Below are 20,997 nucleotides of genomic sequence, written 5' to 3'. Positions count from 1 at the left end.
GACCAAGATCTCACCCTGATGCTGGAGCCTCATGTCTGGTCTGGTTGTGTTTTGTGTCAGCAAAATCATATCTGCCTCTGTTACCCTACAGCCAGGAGCTTCACTTCTGTCAGTTCAAGCTGGTAACAACTGGGAGTGGCTTTTGAATGGCTCTGGAACAGGCAACTGAGAGTTTCCTTGAGCAGATCCCAGTCCTGGATGCAGGGGAACAGGAAAGCTGGCAAAGGTCTTTGTGAGAAAGGCCTGCAGTTAAGGAGTGTTTTCAGGGCTTTCTGTGAGTCAGCTTTGCTTCCTTCCTTACCAGTGCAGTAACTGCATGTGTTTGTAAGCAGAAGGGGGAGCTCTGCCCTGTTTCAATTAAGGAGTTCATTTTCAGAGGCAACTCGAAGGCACTAGGCCCCCAAGCGCTGCTCAGCAAATGATACCAGCACATATTAAAGATTTAAGACTTCATTTTAAGGTGATGGAAAATGAAGACACAAAGTGGCAGCGAAGTGTCTTTTGTTGATTAGCTGTGCTTTAATATTATGCTTGTCTGAAGAGCAAACTGGGTAATTGATACAGCTGGGTATTACACAAATGGTCTGCTGGGCTTTTAAGAAAAGCAGGGGCCTGAGGAAAGACTGAGCAAATACTTGTTATTGCACAGGTGTAAATAGGATGACGTTAGGGTGCCCAAGGGAGGGCACGGTTACTGCTGTGGTAAGACAATCAGCTCCCGGACTGTGCAGGATCCCTGTGCTTCTTTTCATAGAAGTAAAGAAGGGTCTTTTATTTAGAAAATAACATAAAGTTCTCACATAAAGTTATTAATAAAATACAAATACAGCAGTTATTAACAAAATACAAATACAAATACAGCACACAAGCTACAGCTCCAGGTGATTGATGCATCTACAGTGGGGGCATGGAGCAATGTGATAGCTGGTGGAGAAACGGGCCTGCCTGTGTCTGGTGTAGAAAAATGACCCAGCCCTGTGCTCCTGAGCTTTCCCGCTGAGTGAGCCGGAGGGAAAATTGCTTCTGGGGAGCCTGAGCTGTGCCGGTGTAAGGAAAAACCGAGCTGTGACCAGTCCGGGGAAGCTGCATCTCCCAGCCGAGCTGGGGCCGGCGCTGGGGACCGCCCTCGCCTTCCCGGCTGGGCACCGGGCGCGGCTCCTCGGAGTCCCCCTCCTGCCCGGGGCCGCGTCCCCCGGGCAACGGCGGCTCCTCCCCGCAAACACCCGGCGGTGCCGGTCGGATGGAGGAGGAGGAGGAGGCGGCGGCGGCGGCAGCCGAGCCCGAGCCCCAGCCCGGCGCCGAGCGGCTGGGGCGGTGCGCGGCGCGGGGGCTGGGGGTGCCGGCGGAGCGCTGGGCGGGCGGCGGGGCGGCGGGGCCGCTGCTGCGGGACTTCCTGGCGGGGGCGGCGGGGCCGGCGCTGCTGGCCTGGCGCGGCCCCGCCGGGGAGCTGGCCCTGGGGCCGCCGCCGCCGCCGCCCGCCGCCGCCCGCTCCAAGGTGCTCTTCTTCCTCCGGCCCCCCGGCGCCGGCCCCGGGGAGCTGCTCTGCGGGGACCTGCCCGCCGATGCCCTGCAGCACTTCGCCGCCCTCGTGGAGGAGGTAAGGCCTGGGCAGCCCCGGAGGCGGTGGCCCTGGGCGCTCGGCACCGGGGGAGCCCCGGCACAGACGGGTACCTCTGGGGCCGAGCACTGCTCCTCGCACGTGGCGGCAGGGAAGATGTCCACCCTGGCAAACAGGCTCCTTGGCCTCCCTCCTGTCTCTGCTGATGCACTCATATCCATAACTCTGCCCTTCCCAGCACCTCCTGGCCCACGGGGGTCTTTAGAATTCATTTAAAGCTCCCAAATCCCGATCCACATCAGCTCTGGGACTGTCTAATGGTGGTGTCCTTGTGGACCTGATCCACGTTATGGGATCACAGAGTGGTAGGTGCTGGAAGGGACATCTTGAGGTCATCTGGTCCAACCCCCTGATCAAGCAGGGCCACCTAGGGCTGGTTGCCCAGGACAATGTCCAGATAGATTTTAAGTATCTCCAAGGATGGAGACTCCACAATCTCCCTGAGCAAGCTGTACTAGTTCTCAGTCACCCTCACAGTGAAAAAGTGTTTCCTGATGTTCAGAAGGAGCCTCCTGTAGTTCAGTGCCTGGTTACCTCAGGTGGGCTGATGTTTTCCTAAAGGGATCTTCAGGAGGTTCGAGTGCTCTCCCTTTCCTGTGTTAGGAGCCTGAACCAAACAGGATTGTCTCGATTTATTCCTGATGGCCTCTGACGTGGAGAAGTCTCCGCAGAGAGGCTGTAACAGGAAAGTAGAGGAGCTGCTTGATTTGAGAAGCTCTGGTGATGCTGTTGGTATATTAAGATGGTGACCGACAGATTGGATTCCCAAGAGCAGGCTGCCAGACTGGTTATCTTGGTTCTGTGGGATGATGCGTTATGTACATGGGAAGCTTTTGTTCTGATGTGTTTGATGAGCCCTGTGGTCTTGGTAAGTCTGCACAAACAGCGGTTTTTGCATCGTGGCTTTGTTTGTAAATGACGGCAGGTAGCATACGATAGGCACTGTAAACACCATCTGCTACAGGGAGATTTTGGGGTAGGAACACTTTAGCAGATCCTGTTAGATCCTGTTTTTTTGGCTGCCTTCAGCAGTTGGGATTGTGCGTCCTGACTGTGTGTTTGCAGGCTTTTCTCTCCCTCCTGTGCAGACAGATGCAGTATTTCCGTAGGGAGCAGATTGTGTCTGGATTTGGTCCCACTTTCCTCTCAAACTTAACTTCAAGGAAAACAGAGTGGTGGTGCTGGGGGACAGGGTGACAGGAGGACAGGGTGAGTCTGCGTGAAGGTGAAAAGGGTCTTGAATTTCCTGAGGCTGGGGACACGCCTTGCTCTGCCTGCTGCACGAGCACTTCCTGCAAAGAGTCCTTTATTAGGGGTTTTTAGGACAGCCTTAGAAGAATTTGTCCAGCATGGACATCAGGAATAGACGCACTAAAACTGTGTCTTTATTCAGTGAGGAATTGCAGCTGAGCTGCGGATCATGGCTGGGGCGGCTTTGGCTACTTGTTGCACTTAACTCTTGTGACAGCTGAAGGGAATACACCTCCGTTGTGTGCAGCTGGGGGTTCATCGAGAGTCCACTTAGCATTTTAACGAACTAATAAGAAAACAGCTACCATTAGACTAGTTACGACATTACTAGCACTAGCAGGCCACATGATTCAAGTGATAAAGGAAAATCTTGCTAATAATGTAGCTAAAACCGTTGAACGTGAACTCAGCAGTATCTGCCCATGTTCCCTGGGGTTGTGCTCCCCCTCCCCACAGCTCCTGGGCACGAAGGTTGCTGATGCCAGTCTTACTCAGGTCGACAGTGCCAGTCGTGGTTACAAATAGTCATCATGGCACTGCGATGGCACTGTGGTAGCGCTGGGCTGCTTTATTCCTTCTCAATTTTGTGTCTATTTGTAGCTATTTTTATACCTTTTCGTATCACAGCCTGCTCCCTCCTCATCAGCCCCAGCTAAAGCTGCTCCCAGCAGCCTCCCCCAAATCTGGTAACACAAAGGGCTGTTGTTTGTCACCAGGGACAACCTGGCTTTGGCAGGCTGTTGCCAAAGGCTGGTCCCAGAGCGGAGCCAGCCCAGGGTAGGTGATAGTCACTGCATTGCTATCACAGCTCAAACAAGCCAAAAGCAGCTCAGGTCCAGGCAAGCCCAGCCCTGCCTTGAGACCCCACGCTGTCCGGTCAGTACAAGCCCTGGGGACTTGATAATGACAAAAATCATATTTAGTGGACTGCAACTTTGGAAAAATAACCTAAAAAGTGCCTGTGCTCAAGACCTGCAGTACAGTAGGGATGGGGACCTAGGCAACCCTTACCAACAGAAGATCCCAAGAGGTGCCAGAAGACCTTCCCTTTCAGCACACTGGGGGTTGCCGTCAAGGGACAGCCTGTAGGTTCTGCCCAGCCCTGCTGGTCTTGAAAGGCTGCCTGAAGCCCATACCCCTCCCTGCCTCCCCTGCCCTCTGTCAATGAAATGGGGAACAAGCACTAGGAGGTGTGAGGGCAAGTGGACAAGAGCCCATGGAGGTGTCTCCAGTTACAGGTTTGAGAGGTTGGGAGAGCCCGAGGACAGGGCTGCTCCCTTTGTCTGCTGGTTTGCACCCTTCTCAGCTGCTTGGATTTGGGGGAGAGGGGCACAAAGTACACAAAGGGGGCCTGTAGAGAAGCCTGTTCATTGTCACCTGGCCTTGTTTTGCACAGGCAGGGAACTGCTTGGAACAGCAATGAATTTGGGTCTCTAGGCTCAGCTGAGCAAGGACCTTGGAACCTGGTGGCCCGTCCATCTCCTGCAGCGCTTTTTTCTCAATGACTTTTTCGTGACTCCTGCTACAGGTGATTGTGCCCATCCTGACGAACCAGAAGAACCATCAGGGCTGGCCACAAGTGGTGTCACAAGACATTATACATCATGTCCACAGCCTAAAAAGTACTGTTTTCACGGTTGTTGGCCAAGTAAAGGGCAAGACCTTGCTGCCTCTTCCAGCTGGCTTGGAGGGAATTGAGGACATTGAGCTGGAAAACGAGAAATTGTGAGTACCACCCCTTGCTCTCCACTGGGTTTTCTCCTGCTGATGTATGTGCTGTGTCTTTTAGGGATTTCCCACCCAATCATGGTGACTCTTCTTGTTCCCTGTCACCTGCTGCTCATCCAGACTGCCAAGATGGGTGTATTTTGCTCTACCTGCTCTCTAGTTTATGGGCTCTGTCTTTGGGAACTGTGCAAACAGTACAGGTAGGAAAAGCTCAGAAAGTGCAGAGGCATGTGGGTGCACAGAGAAGCAATGAACTGCTTGGATCATTGGGGAAAAAACCCAAACCCAGCAGGTAAAACCTCTCCTGTTTTCCTGATGCCACTGAACAAGAAGGCAGGATTCTCTCTTTTTCTGGCTTCTGTCTGCCAAAGCATGCCCCCAAAATGTACCTTTTAGAAGTTAAATGACTCACTTGTTAGTGATTCATGCTGCCTGCTTGGTTAAGACTATTCTGGCTCCCTTTAAAACTGGATTTATCATGCAAAGGTACAGGGAAAAACACCTACAAATTCCTAGAAGTTTCTGAACTGTTCATGGTTCCATAGAGAGATTTGGAACCTGTTGCATCTGTCCTCCTGGAGAAGTAGAGTGGCTTCCCAGACACCTGCGGCATTTCCTTGTGTTTCTCTTCAAGAAGTAAATGGACAACTTTGATAATTTTGGTTCTCTCCATTCATAGTTAGACCCCCCTGGTAGCTGTCATGATTCTGAAGTTCATTTCCAGTCCTTGAGGGACAATCCCCAGGAAAGCCACCCTAGAGTTTCTGGCTAGTTAGGGCAGCCATGGGAGGCTGGGCCCCATGTGCAGCTGGTCTTTATCCTGCAAAATCTTCAGCAGCTGAATCCTTTGCTAGCTGATACATCTGGCAGGGTGCTCACATTGCAGCTGGGGGGAACTTCCACCCCGATCCTCCCAAGAAACCAGGTTTGGTGTCCAAAACTGGGAGTGGAAGGAGTTTGACTGTTGCAGTGCTGTAAGCCTGGCCCAGCTCATGATAACCAAGTCTGGAAGGTCCCTAGAGGCAGATGCATTTGCATATCGTGTCATCATCATGTCTGGGCTGCATGCTTGCACCTATGGGACCTAAGGAGATGTGTTAGTAAGTGCAGTGGGATTAATCACTCCTGGGACAGGATGTGGTGTGGGTGGGATTGAGCGAGAAGTTACTGCTTCCAAGGCAGTAGGGTGACCTGTCCTCAACATACCAGCCCACTTTGTGTTGTTTCTCTCTGAATTAAGCGAATTAATGGCTGTGGGGAGATAGAGTAGATGCAGGGAGGACAGCACTAGGACAGATAATCTTGCTGGAGGTATGGTTCTCCAGGTCAGATCCTGAACCCAAATGGATTTGATATCTCAGTGACTGGCTGTGCAGAGAGGTGGCAACTGGCTCTTCATTTCCACCATTTTATGAACGATATGTTGTTGCCTACACTGCTGCAGAGCTTCATCCATTTTCTCCAGGGTGTAATTCCTTTATTAAAACAACAGCAAGATCTTACAGGGTTTGATGGATTTGTCATTTTGAAACGTGTATCTAGATCAATCTGTAAGGCTGGTATAGACCAGTCTGAAGCTAGACATAATCTGTAAAATCCAGCTGCCCGTGGGGTCATTTTAAGCAGATACAACTGAGCAATGCACATCAAGTGGAAAGCAAAGTTAACCGCATGGTCTGTTTTCTGCAGCCTGGAGCTGATAGATAAATCTCTTGTACATGCCACTGAGTCAGCCATCATAGACTGGAGCTACCAGATCCAGCGAGCACTGAAGAAAGAGTCCTCAGAGCCTCTCCTGCAAGGCAACAACCCCAACCCAAAGGTGGAACTGGAGTTCTGGAAGAACAGGTACCCTGGGCAGCCTGGCCAGGGCATGGTAGTCCCTGGCGCTGGTTTTGGGTGGAGGGAGAGTGCTGGTGGCAGACAGAGCTACTACGAGTTGAGAAGAGCAAGCTGCCTCAGATTCGTGTAAAGACTTGAGCTAAGGAAAATTGCTCCTGCACATAAAATAATCATGATCTACAGAGTGTCTGGGAGGCCACTGGGCAGCCAGCTGTGGTTTAATTTAGCCCCGGCCCAGGAGCTACAGAATTTTTTTTGGAAATGCTTTTTCCATCACTGTTCACTAGGAACCAGCCATGGGAGTGAGAGCTGATGGACACCTTCTGTAGGGCCTTCTGGAAATGGTGCAGCTCGGCTGGCTACTGTTCATCTGTCGATGCCCAAGGGGGTTTAGATGCTCAAGAGCCAGGGAGTGGAATTTCCTCCTGCCCTTTGAAAACCTTTGTGCCATGTTGGTACAGGCTGACTCAAGGCAAAGCCCTGCCTGCTGGAGAGCTGTTGCTAATGCCTGCAGAAACACCTGATGGCTTCTTTCAGCAGTGTCCTGCCAGTAGCAGAGCTGCTGTCATGGTGAACCCCAGCCCCGACTGTCTGTCCTGTAGGGTTTGTCCGTGCCTGCTGCAGGAGCTTCCTCCCATTTACTTTCACTGTTGGGACTCAGTTCATGTGTAGCTGGAGGAAATCCTGAATCAGGCCCAGGGGAAATGGATGGTGTGGGGGGACAACTGATGCTCCCCAACGTGGGCTTGTAATGTGCCTTGGTTGCTGTAGGTGTGATGACCTGGAGTGCATTTACAATCAGCTGAGAACGAGGAAGGTCAGGAACATGATGGAGGTGCTGGAGAGAGTCGAGAGCAGCTATGTCCCAGCCTTCAAATCTATGCTCATGGATGTTGAGGCAGGTGAGATGCTTGAGCAACTTCACCACATCTATGTGATGACTTCTGGCCTTTGTTCATAGCCTGGTGTTACTGGTTTCAAGCCCAGTGTAGCTGTAATGGCACTGGTCATTCAGAGTTTGCTGTGACTGTGGGGTCTGCAACCACATTGCTGGCCCTCTCTCTGGTTTGTGGAGTGAAACTGGTCTGCTTGTGCTTCATCTAATGTTTTTGTTTCCAGGCTGGGAAAAGCTTGATCATTGGTCTGTTGAGCCAGATCCTTCCCAAAGGTCAGGGTGAGTGGATCTGGGAATTCACTCTGCTGTAATAAAGCATTTGCATTAATTCAGCAGGACTCACCCCAACTTTCACCAGCTCCTGTGGTGTCAGTCTGCAGGAATGGGGGTTCAGGATAACAGGACAGATCTCGTAGCCAACTGAAACTACCCAGGACTTTGTTAGACTGCTATTTCCCAGCCTTTGGCCACTGCAGCCTGAACCTCCTTGCTAAAGGAACAGCACTTTGCACTTTAGAAATCCTCATCAGCATGAGGATTTCTGATGAAAGCAGGCAGGTGTTGTCACCTGTGTCACATGAGAAGGAAGCAGGGTCCCTGCAGTTGCACACAAATCCAGGCAGAGCTGGGCAGAGGCAGAGCTCTGCATCCTGCATCGTAGCAGCGTGGTGGGGAGGTCTGTTACCTGTGGAGGGGCTGCAGCGTGGGGCGTGAGCCTGATGCATGGGGAGCACGGCCTCCTGTCCCACATGTCTGTCTACATCCCCGTCCAATATCGTCCTCCCAGGGTTGCAAGGTCTGGCCAGCCCACAGCTCTCCTGGCCACCTTGTCAATGAGAGATTGTTGCAAGGATCCTGGTGGGGTGGGTGACCTGTAGGTGGTGGTGTGCATCAGCAGACCTGCCTTCTTCTCTCCCTTATTTTGCCAGTCTGGCACAATTCAGTAAGACAAGAGAGCTTTGAGCAGAAAAATGAAAGGATTGCACTTCCCAGTTTAGGGAATTAAAGCCCTTTTACATTTTTTTTTTAAATTTTTTTCCTTTTGTTCATAAGAAGACTTATAAGGAAGGAAGGATTTTTTTTCTGCCTGTAGGCAAAGCAAAATTCTACCTTAAAGAATGCAGCTCTCTTGAATCAAGCATCATCTTTTTTCTAGTGAGTTTTGCTTAGGGCTGTTCAGTCCAGACAAAGGAAATGCTGCAAATTCCCCCCTGTAGTGAAAAACAGTGTAGTCCTGCTGCTCCATCCCCTGTACACCAACACGACCAGCCCTCCATGTCCATCTTCAACCCAGCTGCTCTCTGGCAAGACAAAACCATTTAGGCTTTGCTAGCTATGTACATGCTGACAGATAACACTGTTCTTCACCCCTTCACATGGAAACGTTTAACCTATTAAGGATCTATGTCACAGTCTACACTGTGCAATTTATATGGGCTAGAGAAACACCCTTATATAAGGAGCCAAGAGTTCATTGTCAGACTAATTAACGCTTTAAGAGTCTAAGAAAAATACAACAAATATTTGGTTTTAATCTGATTGCAGCAATACTAACCCTAACTGGATAATATGGACTATAATGGTTAATTTCCATTACAACACAGTTCAGATTGGTATGCATCTGCTTTTAAGTCTCTGCCCCTTTCCTTGGTGTTGTGCTGTCCCTGCTGATGTGGTGGTGTGGCTGTCGTCTGTCTTCTTTGCTGGGACGTCGATGTTGATAGTGGGTGTTTCTTCTTCCTTGGTCTTGGGTTTTGGGGGTTATTTTTATATGCATTCAAGTACTTCCATCACGTCTGTTCTTGTTCCACAGGTTTAATTGCACGATGATCATCTGGTTTTATTAATGCTTGCACTCTAGGATAATTCTTCAGGGTAAAACCACACAGCTGTACAAAGCTAAGCTAAAGCTTTCAACTAGTCAGACATTAGTTACCTTGGTGTTGACAGGTTTGCTGTTATAGCCAGGACAAGTGGGACCGTGGTCATCTGCCCACTGGACAAGGGGCTGCTATAGCCAAACTTGAGCTAAAATGAGCTCAGGTCAAGACCTGTGATGCTATATAGCCTGTGATGTTAGGTAGCAAGGCCTGTAGCCTGCTCATAGTGATGGCAGCACTGTATTTTCAGTGCTGCCAGGCACATTCCCCGCAACTCATTTAGCAGTTGTGGACTCAGCCTCTGCACAAAGCCCTGTCCCTGCTCCCTGTCCCTCGCCATTGTGTCAGTTTATTTCCTGTTCTGGTTACTGCTATAGGTGAGCAATGTTCACGGGTGAGCAATCTTCAGCACACAGGTAGAGTATGCTTTGTGCTTGTCAGGACTCTTTGTTTTCCCAGGCACCTTTCCATCTGGTGAGGTGAGACCAGCCCAGCATCCAGCTCATAACCCAGCACACCACAGCTTGGTGGATCTTACCATTTCTCCCATGTCTTAACACAGCTTTGACCGAAGCTCGGGACATTCGCCTGCACCTGACGCCCCTCAAGCGCCACTTGGAGGACATAGAGAGGGTTGAGTTCAGCGAGGTGAAGCCTTTCCTGGTCCCACTGCTCCACGTGGTGTGTTTGATCTGGGTTACCTCCAAGCACTACAACGTGCCTGTACGGATTGTAGTGCTGCTCCAGGAAATCTGCAACCTTCTCATTCAGCAGGTGTGTGGCCGTGATGCCTGTGTTTGCCAAGGGAAGGTTTTTAATGAAAGTCCCCTCTCTCCTCCTTTCCCCCATCCTTCCCTGGGAAAGTGATTCTTTAGGTGACGTTTAACTTGAGAGGCAGGTTCAAACAGGTCCAGTGCAAGAAGTCACCATTTTCTGTGATGGCAGAAGTGACTTCTCGGGTGTGATTTTGCTCTTCCAGGCCCTGGTGTACCTTTCTCCAGAAGACCTTCTGAAAGGGGAGATGGAAGAAAGCCTGGGCAAGGTGCAAATGGTGCTTGGCATCCTGAACATGTTCAAAGGGGCATTTGAGGAGAGAAGGGAAAAACTGCACACATATTATGAACCAGGCCAAGAAGTGAGAGAGTGGGACTTCCATGCCATGATGGTGTTTGCAAGGCTGGACAGCTTCCTGAAGAGACTGGAGATGGTGAAGGTGAGACTCTCCTCTTGAAAAACATAGCAACCCTTCAGGAGAGCTCTGTAGCCACGAACTCACTTGCAGGCATCTTCCCATCCTGTACCTTCACCTGTTGCCAGGGGATGGGGCTGCTCTCTTTGCAGTTAGGTCTCCTGTTTCAGCAAGGCTAGGACCTTGTTTTACTGTGTCCTGCTCAGTGCATGTGTAAGCTATGCAGTTGTGTCCTTCTGGTCAGGTTGGTAGGTGTGTCTTTTGTTCCCAAGAGTCCTTTTGGAATCCTTGCTCCTGTTGGGGCAAGGGAATGGGGATTACTGGGAGCTATGGTTTGCCCGGCTGTAAATAAAGCAATGCAATCTCCCAGTCCTCCAGTTGCCATCAGAGACACCCTAGAGTGGGGTCCTGCCTGACTCGGAGAGGGCACATGCTCCCCTTGAGGCTGGGCGCTGCTTGACTGTGCCATATGGGCCTGGGGAGGAGTGGGGACATGTTCCTTCCTAGGTCATCTTTTCACATCCTAATGGTCTGTCCAACTGGACTGCTGTGGCTCAGGGGTGCCCCTGTTTGCCAAGACTTGTCACTGTGAGGTGGTCACCTGAAGGAGGGATATCTGGTGTCATCCCTCAGCTCCCAGCATGGCCGAGGGCTCCTCGAGCTGGAGGGGATGTTATTCTGCAGAGAGCAGGTCTGAATGTGTGGGGGCAGCCCCATGCATATGAGCGCTCTCCATGCTCTCCTGGTCGGGTGGCTGGGTCTGGAGACCACAGAGGTACAGACCCTGTATATACCTGTTAAACAGACCCTGTATATACCTGTTCTCTCTCAGGCAGTTAACAGCACACATTCATCTGCTATCCACACACTTCCAAAGTGAATCTCTTTGTTTATCGTTGCCACGTTCCCAGCGTGTCGGATCAGATGTACAGTGTACAAGCTGCTGACATTTTCCTATTCAAAGGAAGACCTGGGTTGTTTTTCTCCCTGTCTTGTTCTCTGCAGTGGGACAGAAGGTTTTACTGGTTTAAACGCATTGTATATTTTAATGCGTTCTTTAATTAACTATGTTGAAAACCATTATGACTGATGTCTATTTTAAAACTATTCATAATGATGGTTTCCAATAGGGTTTGGTGTGCAGTAAACCAAATTATGCTGGCCGGTGTAGAGAGGAATATAAGTAGGCACAGGAGTAACTGCAGGTCATCGTGAGAACGATATGAGTGACTAATTATGCACTGTCACTTTGCAAAGGCTTTCTCATTGCTTGGATACTATGGATATGGCCTACAGAAAAAAAACAGGAGGGGGGTTTTGAGCTGCACATGCACTGCGTGGTGGCAGAGCACTGTGCTTTTTGGCCCGTGCCCATGTCCTCCTTCCAGGGCTGTCCCACACCTCCAGGGACAGTAAAAGGCTGCAGTATATGCAGTCAGAGTGAGGGCCTGTGGAGTGAGCTGTAAAATAATAATTAAAAGCATAGTGCACACCAGCCTGTTAATGAGGAAAGCTTCTGCCTCTCTCTCCATCTCTATTTCTCCCCCCTTCATTTCAAGCAACCTTGTAAGACAAAGCAAGGGGCAGCTATTATTTCCATCTTATTTTTGCCTTACAAAGTATTTGTTAAAGTGAATGTGCTTTTAATAAATAGCACGTGTGCATTTGTTTTCAAAATTTTGCACAAGCTGCAATTATGCTGGTGCATGAGTAGCCCATGAACACATGGAGAGAGAAGGGTCTCTTTTCCCTGGTTCATCTCACTGTTTTACATTGCATGTCTGTTGTAAAACCTGCTGCCTGGCCGGGTCGGCTCTCCGCTTGCACACTGTTCTCTCAGAAATGCGGGAGGGTTCTCAAAGCAGTGATCGTTTAGCTGTCGGGGACCTGCAAGCAGCTGTCCTCTTGGCTGGAAGCTGTTCCTGATAAGCCCAACTGTGTCAGGAGCTGTAAGCGTGTGGCATCTCCCCACCTCTGCCTGGAGCATCACATGGTGGCACTGTGGTGATGCCTCGGCATAGCATGGGAAGCTCTGGGCCGTGGGCTGTGTCCTGGGCTGTGACTCATTCAACAGCCCCTGTCAGAGAGGCACTGACACTGCCCGAATGCTGCCTGTTTGGGGGTGAAGCTCCATACCTGCTTAGCTCTGCATTTGGGGTTGTCCCCGAGCTCAGTGCGAGCAGGATGGCCACCAGTACATTCCTGTGCTTGAGATCAGCATCTTTCTCCTCGTCCTCTGAGACAATGGATGTCCAATCAGCCCTTGCTTAGCCCTACCAAAAGAGGTGGATGGGTTGGGGTGGTGGCAGGGCTGCCCAGTGCTGCTGCCATAGCCACATGAGTGAGGCATTTTCCTGAGAGGTGGTCTCGTGGAGTCAGGCCCTGCCAGGCTGCAGAGGGTGGGAAGGGAAGGACCCATGTCCCTGTCTCAGCAGAGAAGGCCAGCTGGGCAGGCTCAGTAACACCCACTTGGACACACAGAGGTTTTACTGAGCAGGAGCTTTTGGACAGTTCAGGTACCTGTAAACATTAGAGGTCTCCTCTTGGTTAAAACCTTAAAATTGGGATTCTTAGCTATGCTGGATGACATATCAGGGTCTCATCTGTTGCTTTGGTTCTGTCCCCTATATGACGTTAAAAGCAATTTTACAGTTGGCTTAATATTTCCAGTGGCAGCAGTGGGTGCCACTAGGGAGGGACATGTTACGAGCAGCTATTGATGCCCAGGACAGGCAGGATCCGGCTCCCCCCTTCCCATTTGTGCCACTCAGCCTGAGCACCAGCGGTCCTTCGGGGGACCTTTGGGGAGGTCCTTCGGCATGACAGTGAGTGCAGCTCACAACTGTAACAACTGTTGTCATCTTCTTTTGTCAACATCTTAACCTGTGTGTGCCTCTGTTGACTTTGAAGGATCTCCTGGCAACTGCCTTGGACCTGATGAAGCTGGAAAAGATCGAGTTCAGCGGGATTAAAGGGAAGGCCCTGGGCCAGCAGGTCCTGGACATGTATGAGGAATTCCAGGAGGCATACAAGGTGTTTGCAGAGCGAACCTATGACTGTCTGGAGCTGACCAACACGGTAGGTGGGACCAGCTTGCGGGAACGCCAGCAATATGCGCATGTTTCTAAAGCAGCAGTTTCCTCTGCGATGGAGCCCTGGCTCATGTGCAGTCTTGCTGACTTCTTCCCAGCTCCTTCATCCTTTTGTTATGATCTGATCTGTCACTGTAGGGAACAGGGAGCTGCTGGCCTTTCCTGCAGAGATCTGGGAGTTCTTGCAGGTCTATATCTAGCATATCTTGCTAGTTCAGGACCTTAGACCAGTGCAACTGGGAAACCTGGATTTCCATGCCTTTTACACAAGCTTTTCCTGTATGATCTGTATCAAGCTCTTTGCCTGATGAGGGCCAGCTCAGGTAATCCCTGGGGATGTGTTTGCTCTTGTCTAGATGAATGCATGGGATCTGGTGCTCTCAGAATTCAAGGACTCTGTGTTTTATTATCTGTAGTGCTTTAATTAAAGGAATATTCCCAGCCCTCTGGGTCACGGCATAATGGCCAACTGGATCACAGATGCTCACACCAGCACGTGTCATACAAACAGGGCAAAGCAAACATGCCATGGGCCTCCTTACTGTCTATTCAGAAACTCCTGGTCTTGGCTTTGACACCGGAGCAGTGTAGCCTGGGTGAGCTATGAAGGAAGGGTGAGAATGGCATTTCTGAAGGGACCTGTGTCCCATGGTTGTCTCTGTTCTCAGAGGATCTTTGATTTCTTCTGCTGCTTGTCCCATTTGCCCTGGGGTCAGTTTGCTGTGTTTGGTGAGCAGGACATGGTTAGCCCTGTTCATACATCTGGAGGAGGGAGTGCTACACTGGAGTAGCTATAGGGAAGCTCTGTGGTGAGGATCACCAGTCTCACACTGCTCATGAGGCAGCCATTCATAGCAGGCATCCAAGTAGAAGGTAATCCCAGGGCAAAGTCCTGCCTCCAGGAGGCTCCTGCCTTGCTCCCTTCAGAAAGGGCTGTGCTGGAGTGAATGGTGGCTGGGCTGGTGGTGGGACACAGGGCTGGTGTGTCCTTCCTTTGGGTGTTGGGACCTGCCTGGTGTGGTGATGGGTGGCTTGGGCTTTGCTTCCTGTAGTTGTCAGTACATGTCTGCACTGGGTGGCATGTCCCCAGTGCTGCCTGGGAGGATCTTGCTGGAAAGCTGCTTGCTCCATATTCCCCCTTCTTCAGGATGGAGGGCACAGAAAGAGTGGTGACAGTGGCTCTGCAGGAGCTGGCTTGGTTTTGGTGACCCATGGCCTTTTGTATGACTCTGAGTCACGCTCATTCTTTCAGTGCTTGAGTTTTGCACCATTTTTTGCTGTCTAGAGCCTCTTTTTTAGCTAACACGTGGTGTCTGGTCCTGCTGGAGCTCAGCAGTAACAATAGTGAAAGCTGTTTACTTGTGCTTTGCCCTTTCAGATAAGAGACACGTGACCTAATTTTTAGTGGCTTTGTCCAAGCTAGGACAGAAGGACCGAAGTCTCCTAGTTTGTCAAGTTCAATCTTTGATTTGGGCTCTTTTACTTGTAGGGAAACAAACCTAGATTTTATTCTTAAACTTCAAAGGATTTATTACAATTGGAGCAAGAAAAGCAGTGCCAGAAGATGGTGGAAATTACAGAAACACAGAACTGTTGAGGTTGCAAAGGACCTCTGGAGGTCAGCTAGTCCACCTCCCCTGCTCAAAGCGGGCTCAGCTAGAGCAGGACTGTGACCAATCAGGTTAAATATCTCCAAGGGCATAGACTCTACAACTTCTCTGGGCAAGCTGTGCCCGTGTTTTGAAACTGCCTTTATTGTTGCCCCACTTAGAGCCAATTTGTGATCAACACCAGAGGCTTGTTTTGGCTTGAAAGTAGATTGGATTTGGAACTCAGAAGGTGCATCTCTGGGTTTTCTGGATGATGACATAGTCTTCAGGCCAAGTAGGGGTGGAGAGGGTGCAGAAATAGTCCATCTTGCCTTGAGGCTGAAGTTAGTGCTCGTTGGACTGTGGAAAGCCCTCAGAACCAAAGAGTCCATCCCAGAGAGAGGGCTATCCTTAGGCTCTGTGGGGCTTTGCCACGTTGTGATGGCTGAAGGTTGCCCAGAGGAGCCGTTTAATTCATGGTGAATAAGAAGAGAAGAGATCTCCGGATCAGGAGGTTGCAGGTACCTTCCCAGTGTCACCTTGCAGCCTCACAGCTTGCTGTTTTGCCTTCCCACAGGAGTTTGAGCAAGACGCCTTTGATTTCCAGCAGAAAGTAGAAGACATCGACCGACGGCTGGGCACCGTTTTCATCCAGGCTTTCAATGATGCCTCGGACTTTGAGCATGCCTTCAAGGTTTGTCTGTCGCGTCCCTTCACTTTTGTAGAAGGGAAATCAGGACGCCTACGGTTTGCCTCGGTGAGAATCACACAGAGGAGGCCAGGCAGTGCTGTAGCTACAGGCACACAGCGCTGGTGTTTGCCAATGGGAATGGACAATGGGACAATGAGACTTGTAGCTTTTGGGCTGGTCTTGGTTAGCGATGCTCAGGCTTGTGGGTCCCTTGCAAACTGTCAAGCCGTGGAGCTGGCGGCAGTGTGTTTGCTGAAACCTTTGGGAGTATTTCTGCTTTTCCTATTAAGACACAAACAGAATAGACCTTTGTTCAGTTTTAGAAAGAGTAGTCAAAGAAATTATTCAAATCAGTCTTTCAGATGCCAGGAGTTTTATTTGTGTCTCTGTCTGTGAGTTGGAGGAAATTATGCTTTTTCTAAGATTTTCCGGTGAGAACTGCTGTTAAAAACTAGGTGATTATTGTTAATATCAATTTGTTAATATTATTAATACATTAATGTATTTCAATTTTGGAAACAGGTTTTCTAGAAACAAAGCTGTTTTGTTTACCAATTAGTCTATCTTGCAGAAAAAGTAAATAGTATTTTCTGGAAAACTTCAATAGAAATACTTGTAGAAAAGACTGCAGAAAGTGATAGTATTTATCTTTCTAAGGTTTTTGAAAAGATAACAAATTTTGAAGCATTTGAAGAATTGCAGTTGGAATGTGGTTCACTCACAGAGAAAGTCTGAGCATATCTGTAACAAAGGGATTTCTTGATAAAGAAAAGAAATTTCCCTTTTCCAAAGTGCCCATCGGTGCAGACATCTGGGCTAGTAAGGAAAATCCCAGTGGGTCTCTCTGTAGAAGTCAGGGTTGTGAAGTTTTTCCCCTTTCTTTCCCTGCTTCTTCACCTCCACAGTTGCTGGACATGTTTGGGAGCCTTTTGGAGCGACCCATAATCGCTGCAGATGCTGCTGACAAATACTTTGTCCTCATCGGCATGTTCAACAGTGCCTTGGACCATGCGAGGCTGATCTACTCTAGGCACATCCAGGCAGAGCGGGAGCTTGGTGGGTGGCATGTGCTGAGTAAAACTGATTTTACAGGAAATTTGATTTAGGTTAATTTTGGGGGGAAAATAGTTTGCTTTTTCTAGGGAAGCCAAAACTTCCCAAATTACAAATGTTTTCAGCCTCTATAGCTCCTAGTTGAAATGGAAATGCCTGGGAAAGCTTTGTTCTTAATATTAGAGCAAATAATCTGTTGGGGGGAAAAAATATCTTTTAAAAAATGTGTATACCTGATATGTGACTAGGAATGAAGACACATGCTGAGCTTTTCCGCAGCAAGGCTGTGACAAGGGGTTTCTCTCTACACTTGTGCACTGCCTTGAACACCCCATGGGACTTGCAAATCCACTCATGTGTTCCCCGATATGAATTTATTGCATTTCCCTTGTAATGCTTTAAATGCAAAGTATGCAATTGGGACTTTATAACCAAGGGTTTAATCAGCCTTTTCCAGGTTTATTATTTCGCATGAATGTTGTCACAGGAGGGAATGGGTAGACTCCTATCAGATTATGAGGATTAGAGTGTATCTTTTTGAACAACAACCCGTTTACTTGCCTCAGAAAGACTGTACTGGAACCAGGCAAGTCCAGAAGAGGCAGCACTGCTGGAGCCAGTGCAGGTTAACAAGGGGAATGGAGAGATTCATGGAGGACAAGTCCATCATTTGCTGTGAATTTGGGGGGTGTTGTTCTTCTCTTGTTGGATAAGATGGTCAGAACTAGCTCCTGGTCAGAAATCCCTGCATCAGTGTTTGTGGGGAGCAGGGAATGCATCCCAGGCAAAGGATGCCTCTGTATCAGCTCTGTTTCTAACATATGCCAGGCTTCTCCTTTGATCTCAGGTCCTTATTCAAGGTCCAGAGGCACTAGGAGACTTGCCCTGGCCACAGACCTACATCACTGTAGCAGATGCTTGGATTTAAGGAAGGAAGCTGGGAAATCAGAACAGTTTTGCGCAGATCAGTTTCTGTTGGTGTATCTTTGGGATTACAAGTGCAATGTTCAGTTAAATGCTGTTTCAATGTGCCCTCCCCAGGATCCCCCCCTGTGCACAAGAACATGCCACCGGTAGCTGGAGCACTGGGCTGGGCTCGGGAGCTGCGAGCACGAATCGAGGTGCCATTTGGTCACTTCAGGCATATCACACATTTGTGCGTGTCTGTTCCAGCTAAGTTGCTTTATGACCATCTTGATATCTTTTCTCTAATCAATCTGATTTTCTTTCTGTGTTGAACATTATCCACTGGTTATAGCTGAAATAATTCTTAGCCAAAAAGGTGTGAAGTGATTGCACTGGTGCTTTTCAGCTTCCCTGTGATCACTTTTTTGAGAAACTCATTAATTGGATTTGTTTTGAAGTGGTTAAGAGGCACAGTGGGATAATACATGGGCTATTCAGCTTTCAGACATAGTCCTAGGTTGCAATTGAAAGAGGTATGAGAACCTTTCCCACTGCGATCCCACTCAGCATGTGCTCCAGGATCTCCTTGGGAGCAGCCCAGGCCTCAGCTGCAAGCCCTGGTCCTGGCATCATCCAAGCTGTGAAGGGCAGAGAGCTGTGAAGGGCATGAGACTGGACTCATCTAAGATGGGTTGATGGACCTGAGTTTCCAGGTTGGTGAACAGATGAGGACTTGGCTGGGCACTGGCAGAAGACAACTTGCTCAGCATTAAACAAAGGAGCAATCTCCCAGGATCAAGGAAAGAAGCTAGTGCTGGAATACTTGTCACCCGAATGCTTGTTATTGTGGGTGGTCTTGGAGAAATGTGACCCCACACTCGCAGCTGCCACATCTCATGGCATCGTATGAGATGGCATTTAAAAGCCCTGTAAGCAAAGCAGTGTTGGACCTAGGACAATTGAAGGTGCTCCAGGGACTGTACCGTGTAGCTCACAGGAATAGCTTTACTTGTGCTAGACAGGATTCTGAGTAAATGGATTCACTTTTTTCATGTGCTTGACCAAAATAAGCCATTTCCATCACTGTGCAACATTTGTAACCTTCTCTCATTGTGTATTGTCATTAAGTGTCTTTAAGTGCACAGTTATTCTGCAGCAGTAAAGGCAGCAGTGCAATGAAACAGGCTCTTGGACCATCCCCAACACAGAGCCCAAGTTATCATGTCTGGTTTGAATCTGAATGGCAAATTTTGTAAACCATGAAGAAGGACCCAGATCTGCATTTTGCATGGATTTTCCTTCCTCTATTTAGAGCAGTTAATAACATGCCCTGCAGCAGGGGTGATGTGATGCTGTTTCCTATGTGCAACTTGAAAGGGAAAAAGGATTAAAAAGGAAGAACAAAGATGGTTTAGCTGGGGTTTGCTTAGGGGACTTGTTTACTTCCAGAAGGTTTGATCAGTGCTTGCCCAGTGGTGACTGCTCAGGCACTCCCTTTGCTAGGTTTTGTATAGGTTAATTCAGATTTTGTCAAAATGTCCTCCAAAATCAACAACCCTTTTCAGGAAAACTTGGATATTGCAGATGAAATAGCGGGGAGAAGATGACCTTATAAGAATTACTCTGGCCGGCTGCCTTCCTGGGTTTGGAGCGTACAGCCCGGGTAGTGTGGCCAGGGCTCTGCCTCCCATGCTCCGGGATGCCTTTGCTCTTCCCTGCCCCTATGGTTTGAGGGGCACAAACTTGACAAAGCAAAGAGCTACATCTAGCAGGAGCCACATGCTGCTTCCTTCTGAGCCTCTTTGATCTTAGGAAGTTCTGGCTGGTAAGTGGAGGTTGCCATGCTCTGTGCAGATACAGAGTGTGAAACTTCCTCCAGCAGCCCTGAGCCCTTCTACCCTCCAGTATGTGGTTCCCATGTTGCAGGTTCCTGTGCAAACACCCAAGAAAGAGCGCAGTGGGGCTTGGATAGCCTTTGTGCAGTGAAATGATTTTTGGTGATGTGGCGGGGGTGAAATCCAAGGTCCTCAGTCACTTACAGGCTGCTTGCAAACTGGTGGGTGATCTTGGGAAGGGGTAAATACAGACTATAGCCTCACAGAGCTAAACGTAATGCTGAGCTTATCTGTTGTGCTACCAGCTGCTTGGACTCTGCTGAAAGAAGAAGGGTGATAGAGAAGTATGAAGAAATGATCCAGCTGCTTGACAGGTAAGTGGTGGCTCAGGCAAGGCTGTAACTGTATGAAAAAATGTTGTCCTCCTCTAAGCTACCTTCCAGCACGTTTGCCAGCCCAGGGCCTGGGAGTGGCCCTTTCTAAGCCAGAGGAAGTTTTCTGATGAGAGAGGAGGAAGAATCCTGTTGCTATATACCACAGTCTTTCTGTGATGTCTTGAAATCGGAAGTTCGCATGGGAGGAACAGGAGCCGTGCAGCCTAGCAGAAACATTGGAATAAGCTTCTGCTGGATGTAGAAGCTGCTGTGGTGGAAAACCTGGGCTGACCAGAAGTCTCAATCCACTTGTGCCCATTCACAGAGTGTATTCACCGTGGCTGTAATGTGGATGTTCCACAACTTGGAGTGGGACTCATTGCCCCTTACGTAATATCTTAATATTTGATGTTAAATCTGAACTGTTCGTTCTGGGCTTTCACTTGGGAAGAGCCACCTCCCCAGGAAGGAGATGTCTCTGCAGGGCCTGCTCTCCATCAGCAATGAAGGGAGCTGGGACATCTGGCTGCTGGGTACGGCAGGGCAATTGGAGGGAGCCCTGTTCCTGAGTACTGAAACAAAGGCTGAATAATTATGGTACAGCCTTTCAGAAGGGAGCAGACCGACAGAGGATGCCAGGTGACTTCAACAGAGATGGTGTTTTCTGGGTGACATTTCCCAAAGTGCTCAGGTGACAACATGATTCAGAAGAGACTTTGTTGCTTGGGTGGTTGGGACTGTGCGTGTCATGTGAGATACCAGGACCCCTATCCAGCCCTCTGTGTTTCCATCCTCAGTGGTGTTACTGAGCTCTCGAAGAGCTGAATTTCCCTGGGGCTGAAGGTCTCTCTTCAGTGACTGAGAGAAGCGAGGGCAACTGCATCCATCCCTGGCATTTGTATAGTATTAGGCACCCGTCCTGTTTAGACACTTTGGAAATCCCCAGTAGCTGCTTATCTATTACTTTAGGTTTCTGTCTCTGAATCTGAATCCTCTGCTAAAAATGGTATTTGAGAGATCTTTGCCCTCCTGACTTGAGGCTGTCACTGTTTTT

The 20,997-nt window shown here is 49.3% G+C and overlaps 1 protein-coding gene across 1 annotated transcript; it reads left to right on the top strand.

Annotated features, from left to right (window-relative positions):
- The first annotated feature begins 1,240 nt into the window (after window positions 1–1,240).
- On the top strand, window positions 1,241–19,901 carry LOC140660553 (dynein axonemal heavy chain 9-like). Its single transcript, XM_072881531.1, has 10 exons — window positions 1,241–1,597; window positions 4,398–4,594; window positions 6,287–6,445; window positions 7,211–7,341; window positions 9,777–9,988; window positions 10,194–10,427; window positions 13,314–13,481; window positions 15,662–15,778; window positions 17,870–17,984; window positions 19,875–19,901. The coding sequence occupies exons 1-9, from the start codon at window positions 1,241–1,243 to the stop codon at window positions 17,903–17,905; spliced, it is 1,611 nt and encodes a 536-aa protein (XP_072737632.1). The 3' UTR covers window positions 17,906–17,984; window positions 19,875–19,901.
- The last annotated feature ends 1,096 nt before the right edge of the window (window positions 19,902–20,997 follow it).

Source organism: Ciconia boyciana, chromosome 16 (genome assembly GCF_034638445.1).
Source record: "Ciconia boyciana chromosome 16, ASM3463844v1, whole genome shotgun sequence".
NCBI lineage: Eukaryota > Metazoa > Chordata > Aves > Ciconiiformes > Ciconiidae > Ciconia > Ciconia boyciana.
Note: the sequence above shows the minus strand (reverse complement) of the source record. Positions and strands in the feature narration are given on the sequence as shown.